The sequence below is a fragment of the Ambystoma mexicanum genome, chromosome 8, assembly GCF_040938575.1.
Source record: "Ambystoma mexicanum isolate Mex_15411 chromosome 8, UKY_AmexF1_1, whole genome shotgun sequence".
NCBI classification, from domain to species: Eukaryota; Metazoa; Chordata; class Amphibia; order Caudata; family Ambystomatidae; genus Ambystoma; species Ambystoma mexicanum.
In genome coordinates, this window is record NC_090929.1 from 1,301,324,758 (window position 1) to 1,301,350,613 (window position 25,856).

General features: G+C 41.0%; 1 protein-coding gene across 2 annotated transcripts in view; it reads right to left on the minus strand.

The window, feature by feature from the left end:
• The window catches only part of INPP5A (inositol polyphosphate-5-phosphatase A), a 3,154,590-nt gene that overhangs the window by 2,121,320 nt on the left and 1,007,414 nt on the right, over positions 1-25,856 (minus strand). For both annotated transcript variants that reach the window (XM_069611412.1, XM_069611413.1), the window contains exon 3: positions 378-478. In XM_069611412.1, the coding sequence (XP_069467513.1) occupies positions 378-478 (101 nt within the window). The remainder of the gene's footprint in view (positions 1-377; positions 479-25,856) is intronic.

Consider the following 25,856-nt stretch of genomic DNA (forward strand, 5'->3'; position numbering starts at 1 on the left):
TGCAGCTAGCATATGATGGCAGCATCTGCAAATATAGAATTACACCTTAGCACATGGTTACTCATTATGTTGCCCTCCATATGCTTTGCACTTCAATTCTCAATGGTCCTAGACTGTTCAGTAAAATGGTAATAGATCATGGGAGTTGTATTCAACAATATCTGGCAGTCCACATACTGAGTACGCATTTATTAGCAGATGATGAATAAATCAGGCATATGATGCCAATATCGCTGCATTTGATGCTGCCTTTGATAGGTGTAAGGCAAAACCTACTGACTTTGCCAATGTGTTTTGCCTTGCCATGATCATCATTAGCACACATATAACACCACCACATCACATCAATTTTGGTTTTTAAATCAACAAGTACTTACTTGACAAGCTTGTCCACATAAGACATAGACGCTTCATAGTTTTTCCCTCCAACCTCTTGACAATGCAACGCTAGGAAGAGAGGCTTGTGTATATGCACATTCTGTAAAGCAAGGAAACATTTTACATTAACAGCTAACAACAACAGACATGTTTTGTATTACATTGATGGGAAATGTTTGCTCATGATGTCCAGGGAGATGTGATTACAGATGAAATAGTACTTCTGTCCTGAAGAGGACAGTGATAACCAAATGCCCCTGCTAATGGTAAGAAACTACAATGTATCTGAAATTAGATTGCGTCTATACCTTTATCAAGAGATGCCCCCAAAGGATGCTAGAGGGAACTAACCAATGGCAATGAAGGTACGAGAACCCTGCCAGGCAGTGGTTTCTCGTCAATAAGATATAATAACCTGTGATTCATTCTTGATGTCCTTTTGCTTCATCCAAATACAATTCATAGTTCATGCTATTATGCATTCTTCTCTTTTGGATAAATGGAAAACAAGAAAGATGGCAAAGAGGATGATTAGCTGGTTGGTATTGATATCTGCATGTACTTATGGGATGTATTGTTTATGAGTCCTGCATTTTCAAAAACTATGGAGGCTGCGACTGTTATTGCTGGTCATGTAACAATCAGTGTGAGGCATTTAAATATCTATTTCCAAGTAACCCATGCCTTCCATTATCTGCTATTGGTTTACTCTGCGATTCAGACAATATATGGATTGTTTAATAATCATGCTGTCTTGGGGGTAATGGATACATTAGACCTCCAAAGGTACTGCAACATTTGGTCCTTGGGGCACATCTGGAGTGTTTCCACTAGGCCTAATGTGCCAGAGTCAGTAACATGACCCTGTGAAGAGGGGATGGGGATATCTTAAGGACTGTGGCAGTCAGTCCTGCCCCAGAGGTTGGTTGACCGAGTTGGGAGGGCCCCAGTCTCTTTCCCCTCCCCATGTGGCCGGATACAAGTTGATCTTGTCATTCTTATCACACTAAATACCGGTAAGTGTTTTCTCTCTTCCATCCTAAAACCCCCAACAACCAGAGATCCATACAATCAAGCAATAAACACAATACTCACAAGTGAGCGAGACACTGCACACAGAGAGCTGGTGGAGCTTTTCCAGCTACAGTATGCCAATCAGGACATGAGTCATGGTTGCCAGATATGGTCATTCATCAGGCACTGGTGGTGTGGTGGAGCTGGAAGTTGCCATGGTAACAGAGAACAGGCATGAGGAAAAACCAGCAACTACTGGCATCCTGAGAGGCAGTAACGTCATCCCGTTCCCCAAGGCTCATTCAATTCAGTGCAAGGGAAATGTTTAGCTCCTTTTACACTGAATTAAAATAACTGCACTCCAGCAACCTTGCACTCCTCAATGGTTCTTCAACCCAGTGAGTATGATTTCTTCTCCTGCCTCATTTAGCTGTCTTCTTCTACAACCCAGCTCAGGCTTCTTGGACTGCTTTCGGATCATGTTCAGACACTTCTGGGATTTCCCTGGTGACAGTTCTGGGTCACTACCTGGGATTGGCTTTACGCCTCTCATCTGGAAAAGTATGACATTGTGGCCTGAACTGCATCTGGACTCTATGGATTGCATTAACTGGTTTTGATCTAGCTTATGTGTCTTGGAGTATCTTATTGAATCTGTGCTTTGGACTCCTGTTTTTCAATTTTTCCCCTGTTCCCAAGCTTCATCCCTTAGCTCTCGTTCCGTCTGGGTCAGGTCCTAGCAAACATTTTCTTTTGGGTCCATGGTGGCCCATCAGTAAAACCTGATGAATGGACTTTACATCAAGTGGGTCGTTTCGGCCTATGGACTAACCTGGTGGAAGGTGTGCCCAAGTAGGATTACAGTTTTCCCGTGATCACTCTAAGGTAGGACAAAGGATCAAGGGGAAGAGAAGTGAGGGAGGTCATCCCGCAATTAAACCTTTCTATTATTTCCTTACAGCCTATGAAAGTCGTGCCATACACCACCCACTGTTTCAGACTGATGCCTCCACTCAACAGAGGGATTAACCTCTGTTTATAGAGGTGTAGTCCAGGGGAAAGTTACTGCCCTCCAGGGTGCCCACCTATTTTGAAGCATCCATGACATTGTACAACGGCAACTGTTTGTAACCGAAATGTGAGACACTTGTGAAAAGTGCTTTAAAAAGGCACTTATGGTATCTGATGTATGTAACCCAGATCCTGGAGAGAGAAATACAGAGGTTGGCCCAGGAAACAAGTTGGGCACTAGAACCGATGGGAGGGGGAGGAGAAGAATAAAAGCGGACACACAAAGCCAAAGAGTGTGTGTTGTTTGGGTGAGGTCAAAGGAGGAAAAGGTGGACTGAGAGACCAGGTGGAGGAAGGACAGTGAAACAAAGCATGAAAGAAGATTAAAGATGGCATGTGAAAGGTGAGGTATTGTTTGGTGAGAGAAAGTGGTACTTGGATGTGAGTGTGTGCATGAGGAGTGAAGAGAGTAACTGAGTTTCAGTGCAAGAGTAGGAGGTGCAGGTGAGAGTGGCTGAACCAGGTGACAGACAGTGAAAGGAGGGTGGCTGTGAGAGGAGGAGGAGGAGTGAAGTGTAGTGGAGTAGAAGTGGAGAGAGGAGTGAAGCCGAAAGAGGAGTGGAGAGTAGTGGATAGGAGAGAATGTGAAGGTTTAGACATGAGATGAGAGAACGTCAAAGTGAGGAAGAGAGAGGGAAGACAGGATGAGAGTGGGGAAGAGTAGTAGGACAGAAAAGCAAAGAAAGAACATCAGGGCAAGGAAAACAAGAGATTGATTGGTAGAGACTGGGTGAGACCTGGGCGATTGAACAACACCAATTCTTGATAATGTTCTTCTTGTGGGACTCAGCTTAGAGTACACCTTGATTGACCCTGGAGGGAGTAAGCATTAAGGTAGTTGCCCAAAAGGCCCTCACTGTTAGCCATTCAGACTTTTTGATAGCAGGGGTTGCCAATCACTAGTGAAAACCTTGGGGATTTTGGGACACCTGAACTAGGGAGGTTGAAGCCCACGGCAGATGAGAAAGAGAGGGATGGCCCTTAATGAGGCCCTATTCAAACATTGTAATCAACTTGACAAGTTGGTGTGTTCTTGAGGCTGCCTGTGATACTAATCACAGCAAAATGACATTGAAAAGAATGATCCTGGATATCCAGAACCCACTAAGAGCCGGATGAATAACAATGCGTGCAGAAGTACGGGTCTGACACAATGGTGGCATGGTTATTGGCATTGACATTTATTCTGGCAAAAATAAAGGGGAAACATATCTCTCCCTAACCCTAAGGGGTTTCCCTTCCCCTACTAAAGAACTAAGGAACCAGTCAGAATGTCAAAATTTCACTAATGTTTCAAAATGCCCACTTCTATCACTCACACTTCAAACTAATAAGAAAAGGTAGTGGATCTTCTTGGTCCAGAAGAAAGACTCCCATCTCCAGGTCTCAGTTCCTTTTTGAGGAAAACCAACACAGTTCCAGCTTGTGATGCTATAAGATTTCAGATCCAATTCAAAAGACCACGTTCCAACTCAAAAATCATTCCTTATTGACCATAGTTTTGGTTCACTATTAGGTTCCTTGAGAATGACTCCCTTTTCCATGTTTTTGATTCTCAATGTTATCATAATGCAAGTGGAATGACTCTGTCCCCAAACTTTCTTCATAATTGGCTTCACGATACACAATCCTCTGAATAACACCAGGAGGTATTGATTCCTTCTCCTCAGGTCTCTTGGTTTCACAGTTCACAAGGGCTACGCGGAATGACTCCCTTCCACCAGGCCCTTCTCAGACATTAATATGCAATACACAACCAGCGGGAATACCTATCTTCCCCTGGCTTGCTTTGACCTTTTTGGCTTCAAAATCCACCGTTCAATCTTTTTAGGGGGGATGCCTCCTGATATCCTGCTTTGCACTTCACAAGTTAACAATGTTATGGGTGTGGGTCCCAGACCCATGTATTCCTCTTGCCTTTGTGCAATAGTCCTGGTTCACTATCCTGCCAGGAAGATGACTTGCATTGATTTTCATAAAGGGGTGCAGGTTCCAGACCCGTGGGATTCTCCCCTTTTGGTATTGCAGACCTGGTTCACTATCCTGGTTCACTATCCTGCCAGGCTCTGTGATTATGAAGATGACTTAGCTTATACTTCATAAATGGGTGCGGGTACCAGACTGTGTTCCGACACTAGTCAGTCCGTCTGGAGACCCACCAACTGTCCTGGCAACTCAACTACCTTAACGGGGCTTGCCGGTGTTCTTTGGTTGGTCACATGATCTCCTCTGTGTCCTTTCGAGCCTCTCACGGACCCTGCTGTTTTCTGGTGTGCAGCGGCAGCTCTGCAGAATTTGGTTCTTCACAGGATGTGCACCTCTTGTCAACTGCACATTCCAGCTGCTGCTTGTGGCTGGACGCCTGTATCTGCACCGCTCTGGTCGGTCTCTCCAAGGTAGACTGGATGGGGACAGTTCCGCCTGCAGGGCAGCATCCCCAGCAACTACTTCCTCTGGTCTGTCTTGCGGTTCCTCCAGGGAAGGCTTCTCTTCTCTTCCTGGTTTCCCACTTCAGTTTTGAATGGGCTCTGCTCAATCAGGTTTTGAGAGAAAATGGACTTTGAGAGAATCTGGACTGTACATTCATGTTCTCGTAAATGCCCTTTATGCTTCCACACTTCATCTTCATCCCAGTACTGATCTTGAGGTCTTCCAGGGAGTCAACTGGTCTCTCCCTCATCTCAGTACTTAAGGGGTACATGTCCCTTGAGGAGTCTACACTCTTTCTCGTCCCAGTAATTCCTATATTGCTGGTATGGCAAACACATATAGGAAAACTAGGGAAAGTGTTGGTGGGAGGGAGGTAGGAAGGTGTGTTATAGTTAGGTGGGATATAGGGATACCATGCTCTTCCCAGGTCATCACTAATCCCATAAGGGGCTTTCCACCCCATTAGATCCACCCACGCAGTCCCACCCCCACGGGGACTATTAGGTAGTGGCCTAACCTCCCTGGACTCATCGGAAGGGGATCCCCCTAGGGGAGAAGTGTCGACATACCGGGATTTGTCACAGTACCAAAACAATAGATTATAAATGTAAAAACATGAACAGAACATTTTGGAACCTCACAGTTACAACTGTTTACAATGCTCCTGCAAATCCTTTGCAAAGATAATGTTTACTTATCATTTACTCAACTGCACATTACATTTGCAAACGTTTTATGACAATTAAACCACGTGCAAATCTCATAATGGGCCTGTAAATTGGCCAATGAGGGGGCGCCCCATGCTCCATCTGTGTGTGCCACGTGCATGGCACTCCCGTGCATTACAGGTGTGCTGCGCTGGAAATCCCACCACTCGCCTCCTTGCCCAGGCCTTACTTGACAATGTGGTCCAGGCAGTCTGAATTCTCCAACCCACACTCCACACCCAACTCCATACCTACAAACCTGGGTCGCTCCTGATTGCTCCATGACTCAGGTGAACACTGCTCCAGGGACTGCCCTTCACCTTGCGGGGCTGCACCTGGCAGATGCAGCCAATCCTGCTCTGACATGCCCCCACCAACTGCCTCTCCATATTTTTTCTGACCTAGCCCAGTTTGGGAAGTACCAGCCCTTCCTTCTCCCACAACAGGTTTCTATATGCACAGTTTGCAGGAAACCAGCCAGTTCCAAGCAAATGCCTGAGGCAGCCTGAGGCAGATTGCCTCTTTATTCAACTGCTCAGGACTCACACAATTGTCAAAATAGCTTTACTTTGTCAGGTACATGTTTGCTAGAGCCCCCTGAGCTGTGGCTGACAGCAGTTAAACCAGATTAAAAAAATACGGATCTCTTGAAGCAGAGGGTGGTGCTGTGATTATTTATGGCTAAAAGAAGGAGAGTTGCATTGTCAAAGGCATCAACAGGTGTGGGGGATGGCTTGATTGTTTGAGAAATACAATGTCATTGCATGCTTCTTGCAGGAATGTTGCCAACATACTGAAGGTGCATGTTGGGATTACTGTAGTTCTAAGAACCTTTGTAAGGGACCAGACAACCACGCTGCAGGGTCTACAACAGTGTGTTATTTTCTCAGTTTTGTCAGTTATTGGTGTTTGTGCATGAAGTAACACATTCTCAAGTTCAGCAGCACTACCAACCAATCAGTGGCCAGCACACAAAATGTACTACTGCTTGTTGCTCCCAGGAGAAACAGATCAGTGGTTTTGATTTCAGTGTGACCCATTCCAAGAAGGAATGACGTTTTTAGAGGCAGAATATTGTTTATTAGTAGTCAAAGAAGATGTTCAAAATGGTCAATGGTCATTTTTTAAAAATGCTTTATAATTCTCATTTGTAATGATCACTTTTGGTGATGTAGTCATGATAAGAATGAAACACTTGTCTTACTGAGCAAAATACATTATCAAGATGTGGAATATTTTGACCCATTCCAATGTGCCCCACTGCATCACTTCACAAATGGTGAAAGAAACAGCTCAAAATGGATGCGCTGACTCTTGAAACTGTGTTTGGGTCACAGCCAGAAAAAGCTGCACACCCTGCCACACACAGTCCAGGGGGTAAGGGGGTAAAAAACAGAGTTTTCACTGCAGGAGCATGCCAGTGAGCTCTGCCACATTCAACATGGAGCAAAGCAGAAGAATGGTTCTGAAAACCGAAAATGCCTTTTAAAATGTTGGCTTTGCAACCTGAAAAAGTGCTGTTTTTGGCTCTAGATCCATTCATTTCTATTGAATCATTTAGATTAAAAGGGTACTGCAATGCCCAGGTTCTTCTAGTGTGGCTCAGCGGAACCAGGAATCATTGAATGGCAGCTCTATAAAATGTATCTAAGGAAAAAGCAACCCAGGAACATTTGTTATTCATTTCCAAGGGAAAAACGTGGCTAAAATTGCAACAAATAACAGAATCAGCTGTGCAGACAGAAACTCTAAACAAAGGCAGGATACATGTATCCAGACTGCAAACAAATCCCAGCACTCATGCGAAGAAAGAATGCTGAACGATTTGTGTATGTGCTGCATAGGAAAATCAGATTTAAAAGAACTCAGTTTAATGTGCTTTTCCATGAAGAAAGTGCAAAATCGCATGTTGTGAAAGCATGTTTTTGTCTAAAGGTTTAATTCTTTAACAAATGTCAAAGGATTGCTAATGTAAAAATCCCACCTATAACCTGTGTCCATTTTATATGTTTAAATGAAAGATTTAGGTGAAACTTAAAGTAACCCAGTCTTGAGTTAATTAACTATTTAAAAAAAAAAAACAATTCTGCCTTGACAATCCTCAGCCTGGGATAGGTTGACACTTCACTGTTGGCAGGAAAGCACTAATTGCTGCTGGGAGGCCTCACATTCTCATGACAATGCACTTCATTAGGCATGCGGCTGGGCCCCAGGCAAAGACAATAGAAGTCTTGAACACTCATCCTTCCAGGGGAGGGGCAGGATGCTGGGAGAGTCTTCTCATTGAACCTCAAAGGACTGGCCACTTGCTCCCACTTGGGAAGAGAAAAAAAACTGACATGTGATTTTCTGGATTTAAAATGCTTATTTGCCACTGAACTTCAGGACATTTAACTTGGCAGCAAAAATAAGTAAACGAGGAAAAAAAATACTCCTCCTTGTGGGGCAAGGACTCCCTAAGAAACCTTCCAATAATACATCTTCAAGCACTTCCCGGAAAGGAAGGTGTGAAGAAACCACAAACTTGTGTTATTGTTGTCCAGGGGCTTTGACCAATCCTTTAAAAGAAAAACCCTTCTTTACTAAGACAAAGAGAATCGATGTAGGAATAGAGCTTGCAAAACAAACAAAGAAGAAGGAATATGAGATTCTGCCTGGGCAGTTCCACAACTAATTCATAAAGAGATGGGGAGGAGGCTGGACAGACCGAGAGGAAGCCTGTGAGATACAAAGTTTCTTGGTGGCTTGTATACAAACGATAAAGGATGCGCAGCATCCCATGGTCGAGAAAGAGGACACTACTGAATTGAATGCCCAACGTGTAGGAGACCGAGACGTGAGAGCAACGAATGCCTACACATGGCATTCTTATCCTCCAAAAAGGAAACGAGTGGTGGCATAACCACAAACGAACTGTGTTGAACCAGGGATCCAGAGAATAACACTGATACCAATTTGCCTAACTTGTAGCTCAAGCTGCCAATGAGCGAGGCACCAGAAAATGTGTGTGGACGGTGAAGAGAAAGGAAAACAACTGAGAAGTCACAGGAAGGCATTGTGATGAACCAGAGAGAAGGTGCCAGCCAAACAACAAACCTGGTGACGTAATCCCTGAATACGGAAGGTAATGGGGCAAACGGGAGACCAAGGAGGCGGGTCATGAATCATTATTGTAACATTCATACTTGTCACAGTCAATATAAAGTATTGATATGGAATGAAGTGAAAGAGAATCATTATTCAAACATCCATACTAGTCAGAACCAAGAGAAAACATTGATATTGAATCAAGTGAAAGAAAATAATTATTGGAACTATCATACTCACCATTATCGAGATGAAGAATTAATCCTGAATGAAGTGATTTAGAATCATTATTGGGGTACTCCTACTTGTCCTAGTCATAATAAAAGAGGGGACAAATCCCAAACACAGAATGTTCACCATAAGATACAATCAGACCAAGAAGGTCTAACCAAAGAAGAGACATATCTCAAGAGAGGAAAACTTGAGAGAGACATTGGAAAGAGAGAAAAAGAGTCAAACCCAAAAGGGAACAAGAAACTGTGAACTGTATGTTAAAGGTCACATATCCAGATGGGAGAGCCCTGCACAGCAGATGAAGTTACCATGGAGAAAGAGAAGGATAAATGCAAGTGAGAGAAGCCAAGGAAAGATGAAGAAATAAATGGAGAATAACTACATGAGAAAGAAAATTCAGAAGTTGAACAGAACTGTAAGAGAACTATATAAACTGATGAAAACAGTTACCAAGAACTATTTATGGATCAATTATTGAAGTGAACTGTTTGGAAACAGCAGTATTTGGCTCCTGTTTTTTGTTGCTATAATAGTAGTAGGGTTAGGACAGGTTAGTTTGGAAGTTGGATGGTTTCTAATTGGAACTCTCAATGACGACTGACGAGCAATTTGGTTAGTTGTGCTAGGTAAGGAATCCCACAGCACAGGAAAAGATAGGCATTTCTTCTTTAATTTAATACAAGCATCAGTGAGATGGAGAATCACTTTCTGCGTCCTTCTTCTGACCCGCAACACAATGTAGAAAACTGTACATTTAAATTACCATAAAAGTGGCAGATGCTGTTCTCAGCAAATGCTTCCTAGCAAACTATCAAATCCACGTTTTGATGCCTTTTATTGAACTAACTAGAAATGTTATGCTAAGGATCAGTGAAGAAATAGCCATCACTGGGTACAAAGTTTACAATCAAACTTCTTTCATATGAAGGCATTCAAACGTTCTAATTATTTCTGCACCTGTCTTGGTTTGTGTGCTTGTTTCGTCAAATTATAGAAGAAATTAAATGAAAGCAATTAAAGTCCTTCTCTAACTACGATTAGGGACATCCAAACAGACACATTTTACAGTGCAACTAAATTAAAGCCATGTTTTGTTCTGTCTACCTTGAAATGCATGAGTAAATGGGAAATCATGTTTTAAATTGCCCCAGGAGAGAAATACAATACTAAAACAAGCGTGTTAAAGACGTCATAATCTGTCCAGGGAGCAGTAAGTCAGGAATAAATAGCTCGAAGCAAACATACCCTGTCAAACTGTTTTAGCACTTGCATGGAGTCAAAATGCAAGTTATGCATATTTGGCAGAGAGAAATGGATAGGGTTGAAACTACATAACATTGCCGTGTGTTGCTTTGGCACCATGTTCGGTGATCAAAATACTTAAGTCTGTATTGCATAGTTTGTAAGGAGGTAGTGGGATTTTACAATGACGTTTACAGTAGGGTAAATGTGTCCTCGTGAAAATACAGACTGCACACATGTACAATGAAACTGGATGGTGAAATATTTGATAATATGGCATCTAACTATGAATGTCAAGAAGGCTTTCATGCTTCTGCTTTCCATAATATGCTAAAGTTGAAAAGATTATGAAGAGACTCAAGCCATTTAACTGCCAAGGGGACTCTTGCCCGGCCACTATTATTAAGGAAGCTGCCTTTGACCTTGCACCTTTTATTACCACATTCATAAATCCCTTGTTTGATTCAGGTACTGCACCAGACAACCTTAAGGATGCTTGGGTCATACCCTTAATTAAAAAACCCACACTTGACCCGAGTAACCCGGCGAATTACAGGCCCATCACTACGGTGTCCTATTTACTTAAAATCCTGGACAGGGCGGTCTACCTACAAATCCAGGACTACTTTGAAACCAACAATCTACTAGGCCTTAGCCAATCAGGTTTCCGTCGGAGACACGGGACGGAGACAGCACTGATTGATCTGAAAACACAAATTGAGGATTTGAAAGACAAGGGCAAGCACGCTCTTTTGCTCCTCCTTGATCTTTCAGCAGCATTTTATCTGGTTGACCATTAAATCCGTTGTCACCATCACAAAATAGCGGCCCACTTCTCAGAAACAGCCACTTCCTGGATCAGATCCTTTCTTTCTAATAGAAGGATGAGGGTCTTCTCCCCCTTCGCATCAGCTGAACCTGCACATGTCCCGTATGGTGTCCCACAAGGCTTGTGCGTCTCTCCCATGCTGTCTAATGTGTTTACCAAACCACTCTTCGATATACCTGACTATCTGGGTGTCTCCTACACCAACTATGCTGATGACACCCAGATACTCATCCCTATCACTGGTGACTATGGCACTGATGCCAAACTACTCAATACAGTCTACTCAGTCATCCAGGCCTGGATGGCACATCACAGGCTCTGTCTCAATGATGAGAAAACAGAGTTACTCATCTTAGGCTCCCGTTCCAAACTGACCAAACTTGACTAGTATTACAAACCCTTTATGATTGATGGCAACATTATTAACGTGTCTAACGTCACAAAAACACTTGGCATCTACTTAGACTCAACACTGTCCCTTAACAGACAAACCAATGCAGTTGTATCAGCATCGGCTTACACCTGCAAACTTATTACAGCTTGCAGACCCTTACTGACATCTGACAACTGTATCATCCTCGCAAGAACTCTCTTAATGTCCAAAATCAACTACTGTAATGCCCTCTACCTAGGGACGAGCCAAAGAAATCTTGATAAGCTACAGGTCTCTCAGAACAATGTCATAAGGGCTGCCTTCAACGTCCCTAGGAGATCACACATCTCAGACACAAGATGCAATTTACACTGGCTCCCAGTCCCACATCAGATATCTTTGAAAACCCTCTCCGCAACTCACAAGGCCCAGAATAACCTGGCTCCTGACTACCTATCCAATCGCTTCATGATTGACACCGCATTCAGACCCTTGAGAACTGCCAAAGTACACACATTGATCATCCCTAGCTTTAAGCTACAGACAGCGGGGGGTTCGGGTTTCCCAGTCCTCGCAGCTAAACTGTGGAACACTCTCCCCAACTCCCTTAGAACAGAACCTTCCGCCCAGACCTTCAAAAACAAAATCAAACTCTGGCTCCACGAACTCGATGCTGCCTCAGCTATCGCCTAATCTGAGTGGGACCACATTAGGAAGTAGCCTGTTTGTTTATCTCTTCATGCATCTCTTTCTTGTCTATTATGCAGGCAGTTTGCCTATGATGTACCATTTCCTGTGGAAAGTGATTCTGTGTTAACGTTTAACTCTTGTAAACACTTGCTTCAAATTCAATCTGTAAACATGTAACCTTTGTAACCACTTGCTTCAAATTTATGCGCCCAGCTGCCTCAGGGCAAGGTGCGCAATATAAATAAACAAATACAAATACTAAAGATTGCTCACATGCAGGTAACATGGAAATGAGAGCAACGTTCCTGTCAACACTACTGATTTAAAGGCAAGCATACAATTTTCCAAATTAATTAACCACCTAGTCACTGTATGGTAAATAGTGTGGCCTATTAGAAAGGCTAAATGTGAATTTGGGGTGAGTGAGACAGCACATTTCAATGGATATGAGTCAGGTTTGTTACCTTGTACAGTAACAGTCCCCCATCCATCACCTGCGCACTTCCTGATGACCTCTCGCCAAGCGTCCCCACCTTATTGTTCACTCTTACCTCATCACCTTCCAAGTTCCTCTGGTGAGGAACATTCCAGGAATGCTTCTTCACGCGAGGAACATTTTATGAATATAACACACCTCCCTTTCCAAACAAAATGAAACATAGTATGACCCTAATGATAAACACAAGTATCAACTAAAAAACAAAATGAAAGGGGAAGAAAGGAATAGAAAACTAATAGAACGGCTACTTGCATGTTAGATGGAACAGAACAAGAACATGATAATTCAATCAACATAATATCTATATACATCCTATGATCTTGGTAACACGCAGGTCCGATCATGATTTGTTTGAGCTGAAGTCCTTCCCATTGGTTGTTTGCCTGCACAACCTGTCTTTGGTCATTAGCTATACAGCCTCACTTCTGGGTAACATTGGGCAACTTATTCCACCAGCTAATCGCTCCACCCCACCAAATCTCTTCACACACATGTTTTTCTGTCACTTATTTTTTATGATCCACTGCTTTCCCTTTGTAGATATTACCACTCATGCCTACTCCCCTCATTCTGTGGACTAACAAAACGCCATATGAAACCGTCTTCCAGCCTCACAGCATTGGTAAACACTATCACGCTCAGAGGTCCACAAAATTAGATCCACCCTTTTCTGTGAACCTACGCTTCTGTAACAAGATCCCGAACAGAAAGCCACTAACCACTAACCACTCATCCTGATGTCAATGTGACAAACTGAATTCTGTCTTGCAATTCCTTATTAATCCCTCTGTGTACATATTCACTCCTGGCCACCAATTTCTTTCTCTCATTTTGCTCTTCGTAGCTACGATACCTGCATGTACGTGTACCCATAATGTAGGGGAAACTAATATATTTCCCTGAAGCAACAGTACTCTTCCATGGTCAACTCTTCTCCCACTTCCCAGAAAGGCCAGTACTTCTTTAATACATACTACTTCCCAGACCATCATTTAGTAATACACTCCCTTACTTTGAGCAATATTCCATCCTTCTTTGACAACTCCTTCCACTCTTGCTTAGCTATTACCTGACCAATCTAGTAATACACTTGCTACTACCTCATCTATTCTCTTTAATTTCCACCCATGCTATCTAAAGGCAAATGTGACAGAAAATCAGCCATTTTGTTCTGTACTCTTGGTATATATTGTACTCTAAAATTAAATTCTTGAGCTCTTAAACTCAATCGGGCCAGACAGGGAGTGATCCTTTCCATTCCCTTTACCGACAATACACCAATGTGGTGGGCCCCACATTTTATGTTGGAAGTAATGCATTCCCCACACAACTCTCACTCAATCACTGAATACCTAGATTCAGTCTCTGTAATAGGTTGTGAAGCATGGCTTATGATATGCTTTTCCCCATTTACCCGTTGAGACTACCACCCTTAAACCCTTCACGCTCGTAACCAATGTCACTATAGCAAGTTGTCCAATTATTAAAGAAAACAAATTCTGTGGCTCAACATATCTCATTATTAATTATTTGCACTGCATGCTCACGTTCATCCGTCCAGTCGATTTTCACATCCTTCTTTTACAACCTGCGAAAACGTTAAAGTCATTTCTGCAAAATCTTTAACAAACTTATTGTAATTCTAGGCTAAGCACACATCATCCTTACACATCAGGGGCCTCATTAATAGCTTCAAGGCCCCTTTCTTTGCTTTATATCCGTGCACCTTTGATCACATGTCTTCGGTGTTCCAACTCTGTGGCTCCAAAAAAACACTGAGTAGACTCAATGCTTAAACCTCTCCTCCTGAGTCTAGTTAACACAGAATGCTATTTTGTATCATGTTCTAAATCTCCCTTTCCAAAATCTAGTATGTCATCCTGATATATGATAGTACCCTCGATACATGGCTCATAGCCCTCAGAAACACATCTGCAGCGGACGCCAAACCAAACGGCATCCTGCAATATTTACACATCCCAATCTGCAAAATTAAAGAGGTTAGGTGTCTGCAATCCTCTGTCAAATCTAACTGGTGGTAGGCCGCCGATAGGTCCATCGTTGTGAAAATATCCACTCCATTTATGCAGTTCAACATATATATTTGAAAACAAGAACGTTCTCATTCAAATCCTTGAGTTCCACACATCCTCATCTTCCGATTCTTCTTAAAAGCAACGACCACTGGGCTTATCCTCTCTGCAGATTCAATAAGATGTATAATGTTGTCATTAATTAAACATTCTAACTCCTTCTCCACTTCAGCCTCTAAGTCTAAAGGGATATTACAACCTTTATTCACTACTGGTTGTGCTCTGTCCTTCAGCATGATTCGGTGAGCATACCGTTTAAGGCACATAATTGACACAGTGTTTCTATGCTAGTACCGATTCTCCCTCAGATGGTTTCCATTTAATATTTAACAGAGCTTTGTCTATGAAACATAAAAATTGCACTCCTTTTTTCCATCACATAGATTTTGACGGTGGCCATCTTGTTGTGAAATTCAATTATGTCGGACATTTGTAATTGTATTTTCAGCCCTTCATGTCTTACTTTCTCCCATTTCTATACTATGATGACAGAGTAAGGTGAACAACTGTGCACCATCATCGAAACTGGAATGCCTTCTATCATTATCTCACAATTGGGGCCTTTAATTTCTGCAAACTCCATTGTGATTTTTCGGTTCATCATTACACAATTCTCATTTGAAGTTTCCTCTTCTTGTGCACAAGCAATCTTCTTGTTCCTGTGGCAAACCACGGCAAAATGTCCTGTGAAGCCACAATTTGACTATTTCTGATTTAGAGCTGGCCAAAACCCTCAACTAGCATAATGACCATTCATACACATCTGAAAATTATGCCTTTCCTTGTATTTTCCCTTTTCCCTGTATGGTTAGCTTCACAGGCCTTTATTACCTTTTGTTTCCTACGTTCCACATTCTTCTCATCACCATCCAATATTTTCTATGTGATGACATTGACTTGAAAAGTGCTGATATTTTCACCCGCTTGCTTCGGTTCTCCTTTCATTTTTCTAGTGGCTTTTGCACACAACTAAGTGTGTTCGACCTTTTGTCACTATAACCAATGTCGTCTCCAATGAAGGATTGTCACACATCCATAATTGCTCTTCGATTGTCACATTACTGGTTTGGATTAGGATTTGATTGCTGATGAGTCCGTTAGAGATAATTCTAGCACCAAACTTTCATGACTCTGACAGTCTGTGAAGTGCTGTGACATGTATTCCAGTGATTTATACTTATTTTTGTTTACTCAAGTAAACATTGAACTTGTTAACTGCCATGTTTATTTTTGGTGAATAACAGAAATCCAATTGTGTTATGGCTAACTCAGACACACTCATGTAACCTGCCTCTGTGATGGTCAGTGGGAGAATTTCACTTCATTTCCCTTGACCTTCAGGACCCAACACAAGAAGTAAAATATTGTTCTTTTTTCCAGATTTCAAAACGTCCTGGTCTACTATGCCAAGATAATTCTTCCTATATTCCTTCCATTATTCCCAGGGAATGGCTGGTCCCCCTGGGTCAGGAATGAAGCTAGCTGAGTGATGGATGGTAACAGCTTGCATGATTTACTTCTAGTCTATTCTTATATGCAGTATGTCTTATGTATGGTCTTGAACTGTATTGCCTGCCTCTGTATATACTGGTGTCCAATTCACACTTGTGTTACATTTTTTCTACCTCCCAATCACTAGTTGTTCTCATATACACTGCTCGCAGATTGTTGGACATACATCCTTCATCCGTCTGTGTTTTTTTTATTGTTTAGATGTTGCTAGGCAACTCACAGCATGGAAGCAAGTCAGCGCATGCCGTAAGGTGCCCTTTTCCAACATGTTTATGCGTGCAGGCGTGTAGCTTGCCCCCTCAGTTTCCATGAACACTGACAACCACCTGAAAGATATACATGTCATGGTGTTTGAGGTGGTCCTGAACAGTCACTTTGCGACTTGTTATCCAATGATCATGGCTTCTTCTGCCCATTGCTTTCGCTGTACTTTAATGCAGTAAAACAACAAAAAATTGCTGTATATGTTTTTCTCCTGCACAATGCTTACAGGCCAAGATAATCTGTAAATCACATGGGACACTTATTTTATATGCATTGTAGTACTTCTTCATAGTTTCTTTTAGCCATCATAATTATAAACTTCTTTACCTTAAATCTCCATTGACCTTCCTGCGCATTATTTCCTTCAGCCCACTCTCCTGATACTCTTGGCCACTGCCTGGTTTCTCCTGGTTTGTGGTTTCGGAGTTCTTTTTTCCCACGCAATCTTTTGTTGTAGCTATTTCCCATTATGTTGTCTCCTAGCAATCAATTCCTTTCACTTTTTTGGTTTTTGGTTACTGACAAACAAGGGTTTGTTCTACGATTTTGAAGCGCCTGGTCTCTTTGCGCTAGCATAGGGAATTTCCATGTTCATGCTTTACCTGATGATATTGCCTTCAGTCTGAGCTATGTCGTATCAATGTCCAACTATAGCTCACTGTTCTGCCCTCACTAGTGATCCTTTATATGCATGGCTGATAATTATCAACATCACAGAGGGTTTTTTGAGTTCAGGCTTTCAACCATTTGCCAGATCATTTAGTGTTAATGCGCTAGGGCAGCTATGCTACTTCCCTGTTTCTTCAGGTAGGCAATGAGGTGACTGCCGGGACAGAGAATTATATTCTGCTACATTGGAGATAAGCAAGTAAGTCATCTAAGACCAACCCTTACTTGTCTACACTATTCTTTTGTCAACTACTTGGGGTTTGACATTTCTATTCTAGACTAAAAACTATGTTCACATTGTTTTAAGCCCAAAGGACAGAGGAAACATTATACCAAGGATGAAATGACATGTAATTATAGAATGTTTATATTTAGCCCTGATGAAGTGCAGAATGCATGAACCGATCGTTGACAGCATACAGAAATGTTTGAAGGTCACCAAATAGAAAGTCAGTTTAAGATTACAAATGGAAATGTTGAAGTATAATCATGGAAACCCAATTGACTTGTTGTATGAGCGCCTAACAAATGCACAAAATAATAAACATTTCTGTATATTTGAAGCACTATATGACCATCACAATTAACATGTTATAATGGTAATATCACAAACACATGAAGTGCAACAGCACACAATTTATAATTGAACACACCAGAGGAGGTAAGACATTTCATCAACTGCCATTTTCAATTAATAACACATGTTGTGGCAATAAATATGCATTGCATGCACATTTAGCACTACAAAGTATGCAAATAAAATACAATTTCCCAACTCTGCCCTTTGATTTGTAGTCGAAAAATGTATTGACACTGGTTTGATTGCATAAAAAATATATATATGAATACAAAGCAACACCACTTGTGTGATATTTTTATGTTTCTTCACTTCTGTTTTTTAAATAGAATGCACACAGATATATCCAATGGTTTTGCTATGAAATGACACAGGAGATTTGAAATACATTTTGACAAAATGCCAGTTTATAGCAAGGACTGCATTTTAGGACAGCTTGAAAATAATATAAGACTTGACATAATAGAGCTGAAAATCAGCCATGTGCATTGACAGTACATTTTTGGTTCCAGAAACTACAAAACATTAGACCTCCTCTATGATAAGATATCACATAACAGAAAAGCTGCTATTGCTTAATTTACCAAGGAAGCTCACCAATTTTACCTTGTCAGTCACCTATCCGTAAATCTAGCTTCTACCCCTTAGTTTAAGTGTTCCTATGAGCAATGAGTGCACAGCTTCTCCCAAACAGGACAGCACCACAGCAATGACTACTGATATGACTGGGTGAACCTGTGATAAGCCACAATTGGTTGGCATGGATTGTACACTACAATGAGGCCATGCAGCTGTGACATTCAGCCTTATTCAAGGCATGAAGATGCCCAGTGATCCAAAAGCGACACAAGATACATCGAGGCAAGGCTCAGTCTAGCCTGACAACTGCAATAGATGTCCGATGGGTAAAGTTACCAAGCAGTGACTAATTACATATGATAGAGCAATCCGCCATATGTGGAGACTCATCAGAAGGAAGAGCAGAACTGTACAAGCATGAATTTGGTGCTGTTAGCAACACCCCGCAAGGTCAGGGAATGTTGCAGTAGGAAAAGTATTGCTTGCATATAACTGACTCCATTTCTTTTGCCATCCAATGTATGATACTTTTGTAAAACCCTATAATACCCCAGACAAATCTGTGTTCAGAGCCAGTTTCACAGGATGGGTATGTTATGTTATGTTATTTTGCATTTATATAGCACCTTATATACCATTGGTATGGTCTGAATGCTTTGTCGGTTTCCCTGTCTATTTCTCAACAGCTGTAAAGAATTACATTTCTATCTGATTCTGCTAATATTGTCCTTCTTGAATATATATTTAATGCTTAGGTATGTTTCTGTACTCCACTGATGCAATTTACCAATGTTAGGTTGCCCTCTGCTGTCCAAATGGCAAAGTGCACCTCTGTGTGCCCTTCCACTTCAACAACAGCAATCATTTTAGTAAACAGAATGAGCACGGTTCTACACGGTCACCTTCACCTTCCATTATTGCAACCATTTGCAATAATTTCAAGTTACTTCTTGACACCCCACTTCTCTCCACACAGGGCACGGCGGTTCCAGCAACAATGAACAGTTAATTACTGTCTCACTGTTTCAGTCTATAAAGAGTGAAACGCTGAAGGACAAATACCTCCTCATGAGCTAAATCTGAAAGTATGTGCTGTAATTATGCTACTACACAATCTTATGCCATCACAGGGACTCAGCAATGGAACAAGGTTGACAATTACGCATCTACAAAGACACATCTTAGAGGCTCTCGTAACCGATGGATTAAACTTAGATACTGTTCTTATAAGGCGCATATCTCTCATTCCATCTGATACAAATATGCCTTTCAAATTCAAAAGAAGACAGTTACATATATTTTTAACCTTTTCAATTACCATTAATAAGTCACAGAGACCTAAGCTGCCTTCCTGGAAGCAATCAGTGGTAATTCTAATATTTAAGAAGGGGGACAGAAGTGACCTAATGAATTACCGACTGATATAGACCTTCAACATATGCTAGAACAGCATATGTAACGCCGGGAACAGCTAGAACTCTAAAATGCACCCATGTGTATTTGAGTACTGTACAAAATCAATATAAAATGTGCATAAGAAAGAAAACACACGTGTTACATGAATCTAAAAACCATAACAGAAAGAAAATGCATTCTTAACCATAAACCCCAATGTGTTGATTGACATTATGGAAAATAAATATCTCCTTTGTGCATTATGTAAAACAAGCTAAAGATAATCACCAATTTTAACTTGTCAACATTTTGGAAATTGCTTTTCATCACAAAATTATTTCAGCGTGTATTGGACATACAGTCGATCTGGAAATGCATGAAAGGATTTTTAAAAATATTGTAATCTCAACTCATGGTGCATTAGCTGAAAAGTCATGTTTTTTAGACATATTCTAACTATCGAATTATACATGTTCCTGAAAGTTTAACAAGGATCTCATGAAATAGTTTCTTTTGACAGCAATTAATTCTGCTGTTTTAATTTCAGAACCATGAAAGCAAGAGGCCCATACCTTGGTATTTAAGGGAGAAGAGCAGTGCATAGTCTACACAATCAACATGTAATGACCAAGAGCAAACTACTGGGAGTAACTGTTCAGAAAACCTTGTTGCAACAACAGAGGGGAGCAAAAGGTACATACCTCCTGGTATTGCCCTGCGATCACAGACATTACAGATGTTAGTACATGGCTGCAGGGCAGGATGACAAGTTTTATCATTTCATAAAGGCACCGAACATTAAGCGTTTGCATACATGCAGGAAATAAAGTACCAGTTGCAACATGCCACCAAGAGATGAAGACGTGGGGCAATATAGAGAGCAGAGTACATGCAAACACTTTTTCTGTTTTTGTGCCAGGACGACGGGTTGTAACAGCGAAACACAGAGGTGGATGCAGAGCGAAAGCTGCTATCATGTAGAGGAAGAGAGACCAGGAAGGGGTGGGGGGTGAGAATGGAAGTCTCGAACTAGTAGCACAATGTAAGTGTGCATCGAGTGGTGGGGCAGGGAGGCATCAAGATCCGAGGGAACTAAACCATACCAGCGCTTATTACCAGAACACCTGGACACTGATATGCTGCCAGGATCAGAAAGTTCTCATCTCTATGATGAGCAAAAGGGATTATACTGAATAATTTCCATGGTGTCCTTTCATGGTGAGTGGCATGTGCAATTAATGAGAGAGTCAAGATGGCCAACCATGAAGTTCATGTAATCTTCTATATCACTTATTTGTGGATGGATTTTAATGGAGTCAACTACCAGCCTGGAAATGATTGTGAACCAAGATAACCAATCAGAGTCAACAATTCCATCTCCCCCTGGACATGGATGGAACATGCAGTGGAGAATTGTAGCTCCCTTTCACTATGAAATTCAATGCACTCCAGACTACATTCTGCAGGTGATAAGATGTGTGTGTGAGAAGAACAGATGCAGTCCAGTGTATACATGTTAAGCAAACAACCTGTCTTGTACAGACATATGTGAGTGTGGAGTAACAATGACCTATGTGGTAATGATTCTCCCATTGTACACAACCTAGTAGACCTTGCAGTGAAAATGACTTCAGCAAATATGATGTTGATCACAATTGGTGACCTACTAATGGACACTATACAATTATTTTACATCAAGTCAATAATTTCAATAGTTGTGTCCTAGTATACGATTATATTCACAAGGTAAAATTAAGTAGCAACTGCTTCAATTTCATATTGAGCTGTAATTAAAGCGGAAGGCACTACTTCATCATTGACTTGGCAAGCAAATTATTTAAATCGTTCAGTTGCTTGAGGAATGTTAAGCAAGCATTTTCCTTTGTGTAATGAGGTTTTATTTACTCTGAAACATAAAATCAAGAGTCCAAAGGTAACACAGGTAGAGGAATTGGAGAGAGTCACTTTTGACTTCAGAGTACATTTTGTTAGGACGACTTGTTTATGCCTAAAAAGAAGAACCTTTAAAGTAGTGCTTCCATCCATAGATAACAAAGACATTGAAGATTGTATGTACTTCATTGGCAGCAATATTGCTGATACCGTCAAGGCTACATGCCATGCACCATAGACTGATATCATGTAAATTATTCAACCATCACCAGTTTCTGATAACACACAATTAGCCTTGCCTTTTCTCACTAACATTGCCAAGGGGAATGTGTTTTCTACACATGGTCCTGTATCACATAAGCCACTATTACAAGACAAAGGAGCTGATCTGCAAGGAGTTCGGTTGGCTGAGACAAAGTCCAATTTTAGCACATTTGTATGCCACAGCAGGAATTTCCTGTCTTTTGAGATCCCACGTTTTAGTTCATATTGAAGTTTAATGTTCTACTTTGTTCACACTTATCCCTAAAAATATTTTTTGAAGGATAAAGTCATATTGCAATTCCCGTTTGTTGTAATCTTGTTTCCATTGAGTTGGTATGGACTGTCAGGACATTCCGTTCTTGAGTAGAAGGTCGGGAAAAGCAGTTAGTTGGGAGAGGAGGAGGATGTTGCTGTAACTGCTGTACTTAAAGAAAAATAAATAATCACTGCCTTAACTTACCAATGTCTGCAGTTGATTCCTGAAAGTGCATGACTACAGTAAATGATGACGAGCTCCACTAACCTCAACAGCTATGTCCTGGTCTGCCATCGGGTGAGGAAGACTTTGCTGCCCAGCCAGTCCCCTGATTAACCTATGCATGCTGGCACGGTAACGAGATGTTGATTCATCATGGATGCTTCACAAATGACATCATGAAGGTACAAAGTGATACATTAAATTGAAGTTTAATTGCTTTAGTGCTGCACAGCCATTATACATGAGCTACAAGCCCGAGACACGTGCGAGCCATACTTGAGAAAGTAACTTTCTCTCCTCCGGTGTCCATAGAATGTGGCCAAAGAGCCTGTTGCCAACACTCTTCTCCAATGCTGTATGACGCTGTAGTTCAACAGCGGTGGAAACTTACACATGCACATAACTGTTCCTTATGAACAAATAATTATAACAGCACTGCAGGAAAATGACATGTTGATAACATTTTTCATAGGGCATATTCAGTAGAGCGGGTGTACCTCGTGAAGTAGTCACAGATAATGGAACACAATTTGTGTCAGAGAAGATGAATAAAGAAGCGAGGGAGAATGGTATTAAGCACATCCCCATACCGTTGTACCATCCAAATGCAAATGGGTAGGTTGAACGCTTTAATTGAGTGATCAAAGAAATGGCACAACTGAGTAGAATGTCAGTATTGGAATTGGAGAGATTACTTACATTTTGTATTGCTACAGGGTGAAAAAGTATACCTCGATTACCCGATCTCTATTTGATTTGAGTTAATGAGAGGTAGGTGTCACAGAGATGCCAGGTGTCCAGGATAGTTGGAGGACATATCGAAGGGGAACAGAAGGGTGCTCAATACAAATGTGGATGAGGAAATTGTAATGGGGAAGAAGAGTAAGATGAATGATTGTGTAATGATTGAGTGTGTAACTCAGTGATTTGGTTAGGATAAGGCTACCCTACTTGGTGCACAGGGTTGACTCCAAGTATGAGTCACCCATTAGAGTGGATAAGGTGACCAGAACCAGTGTCGAGCCACTTGATGGACTTTGGTGCAATTTGAGTATGGTTGCAAAATGTGTAGGATTGAGCTAAGGTATATAAAGGGGAGGATGTGTTGTGCTCCTGTTTCCATGGAGTTGGGATAGACTGTCAGGACATTCTGTTCTAGAGTAAAATGCTGTGAGAGAAAATTAGCTGTTTGGGAGAGAAGGAGGATGTAGCTGCTATACTTACAGAGAAAAAATATCATCTTCATAACTTGCTGATGTCTGCAGTTGATTCCTTATAAGTGTATGACTACAATACATACTCACCATTAAATGTATTGTTGAATGACGTCAACATGGTTTTGCTTTCTCATATTGTTGTATCTATCTTGTTTAATTAAGCAATATGCATCTAAATGATAAGAATGTAATGTGATCTTGCTGTCACATTATTTGTGGTGCTAGAAAACTCCAGAGCAAATGAACTATAGTAGAGAGAGCTTATATTAAATGCAATATTACATATTGAATTGTTTGTGAGAAAGAGTAGAAATATAATTACACCAGAGATTAAGTAATCCAGCATTATTGTATTTGTCATTATGAGTGTGCCAACCAATCAGATCTCCCACCATGCAACCTCCCTAAACATGGCTCTGTTCACCACCTCAGCTTCTAGTTATGGTTCAGTTTTGCCCTGTCCATGGTTCATGTACATTCATGGTCACCAAAAATAAAATGCTGCTGGCTTCAATACTATCAAAACAAAAAAGTACAGAAAAATAAATCAAAGTTAAAATCATTCTATGTCCTGCAAATTCTTTAGGAAAAGCCTACTATCTGCCCCTAGATGAACAGATTAGGCCTAACATAGTCAGCTTATTTTCATTTAGTATTGGAATGTGTGCACTCATTTCTAGTGTAAACTCTATGGCCCAAGTTCAGAAAGCATGTTTGGAGCTGAAAGTGAAGCGCAACGTGCTCCTGGCATTTTACTGCAGTATGTCTGACACATCAGTCCTGTAACTCACAAAAGGTCCCTGCATGCAGAAAGAAGGCCTGAATGGAAGTGTAAGAGACTTGCAGCTAACCATTCCAGGCATAGCTATGTGCCAGGTGCACTCTCAGCGCTGCCACATTCTTTGGTCCCCATCATATGTTTGCAGGCCTAGCGTGGGTGCTGAATGTGCTGAGTCTAGTGGTGGGCTCCAAGGAGCTTCTGACTGGAAACATCCTTTTTACATTTGTGATGTCATCTTGGTTGTCCTGGGTGTTAGTGTTAGCAGTGCACAGTGGCGCGAGTTATGGTTGCTTATCTTACCATAACTGCTGAATTTCAGGGGTTTTTCGTTTTTACTTTGAACCATAACATCCCTTTAACAATGTTTTTTTACTGAATCTGATAGGTTTTTAGTAGCGCAACTTAACCATATCGTCCCTTTAACAACGTTTTTTTTACTGAATTTCATAGGTTTTTTGTAGTGCAACTGAACCATAACGTCCCTTTAACAATGTTTTTTTACTGAATTTCATAGTTTTGTAGTAGCACAACATAACAATAATAACTTTGACTTTATGTACATGTAATATGGAACATACTGAATCCTTTCTACTGAATTTGACTGTCCGTGGACATGTTCGAACAACAGTACCACCACCTAAAAACTCTGGGGGGTATATGTAATTGTTATATCATAACATAGGAACATTTAACAAATTCACAAAGCAGCACACATACAATGTATATGTAGTAATACTTAAGAAATGTAACCCATATATGTAACACACTAACCATTCATTTAAATACAATATGTTCTAAAATGGAATATACCAAAAGAAGATGAAGTGGCTTCCAACATAATTACCTCACAGACACTCCACAACTAAGAGCAAGACCAGACGTACAAGACTACTCATCACATACTTTCCTGAAATAGTAAGTGCACTTAATTTTACTCATATATTTATAAACTTTCTGTATTAGATAAAAAAAAAATATTACTTTTTTGTTTTTTCACAGAAATGTGTAGTACTCTGGAGTGGCTAGAGGAGCATTTCCCACAAGACGAAATGTCAGAAGATAGTGCACCTAATGGTACACACTTTACTATATAAACCAATTAATAAATATTATTTTGTATAAATTGAACATATACATTTTTTTTTACAGACCATACAAAAATTGCCACTACCACAGAAAAAGAAGCGGTGGATAACAATCTGGAGCACATTAACCAAAAAATGCACCAACTTATGGCAAATTTTAACGATTTAAAGAACTTTGTGGAAGATCACCTAAAACTACAAACAACATACCATTGGCCCACCTGTACTTGTCCACCCTCACAATATCCCACTCATTTAACCCCAAACCCTCTCCATGGACCAAAACGTTTTGATGACATTTCCATCCCTTCTTCACCTGATCCCAATTATGTTGAAATCCCTAATTCTCCTGTTTTTGTTTCCGTTTCTGCCCCACCTTCTCAGTCATAAATTGTTTATATATGTCAAATAAAGTTACTTTTTTATATTGTGTTGTAATTACTTTCAGTTCTTTGTGTTAAAACCAATTTAGGTGTCCAGGAACAGCGCGGTTGT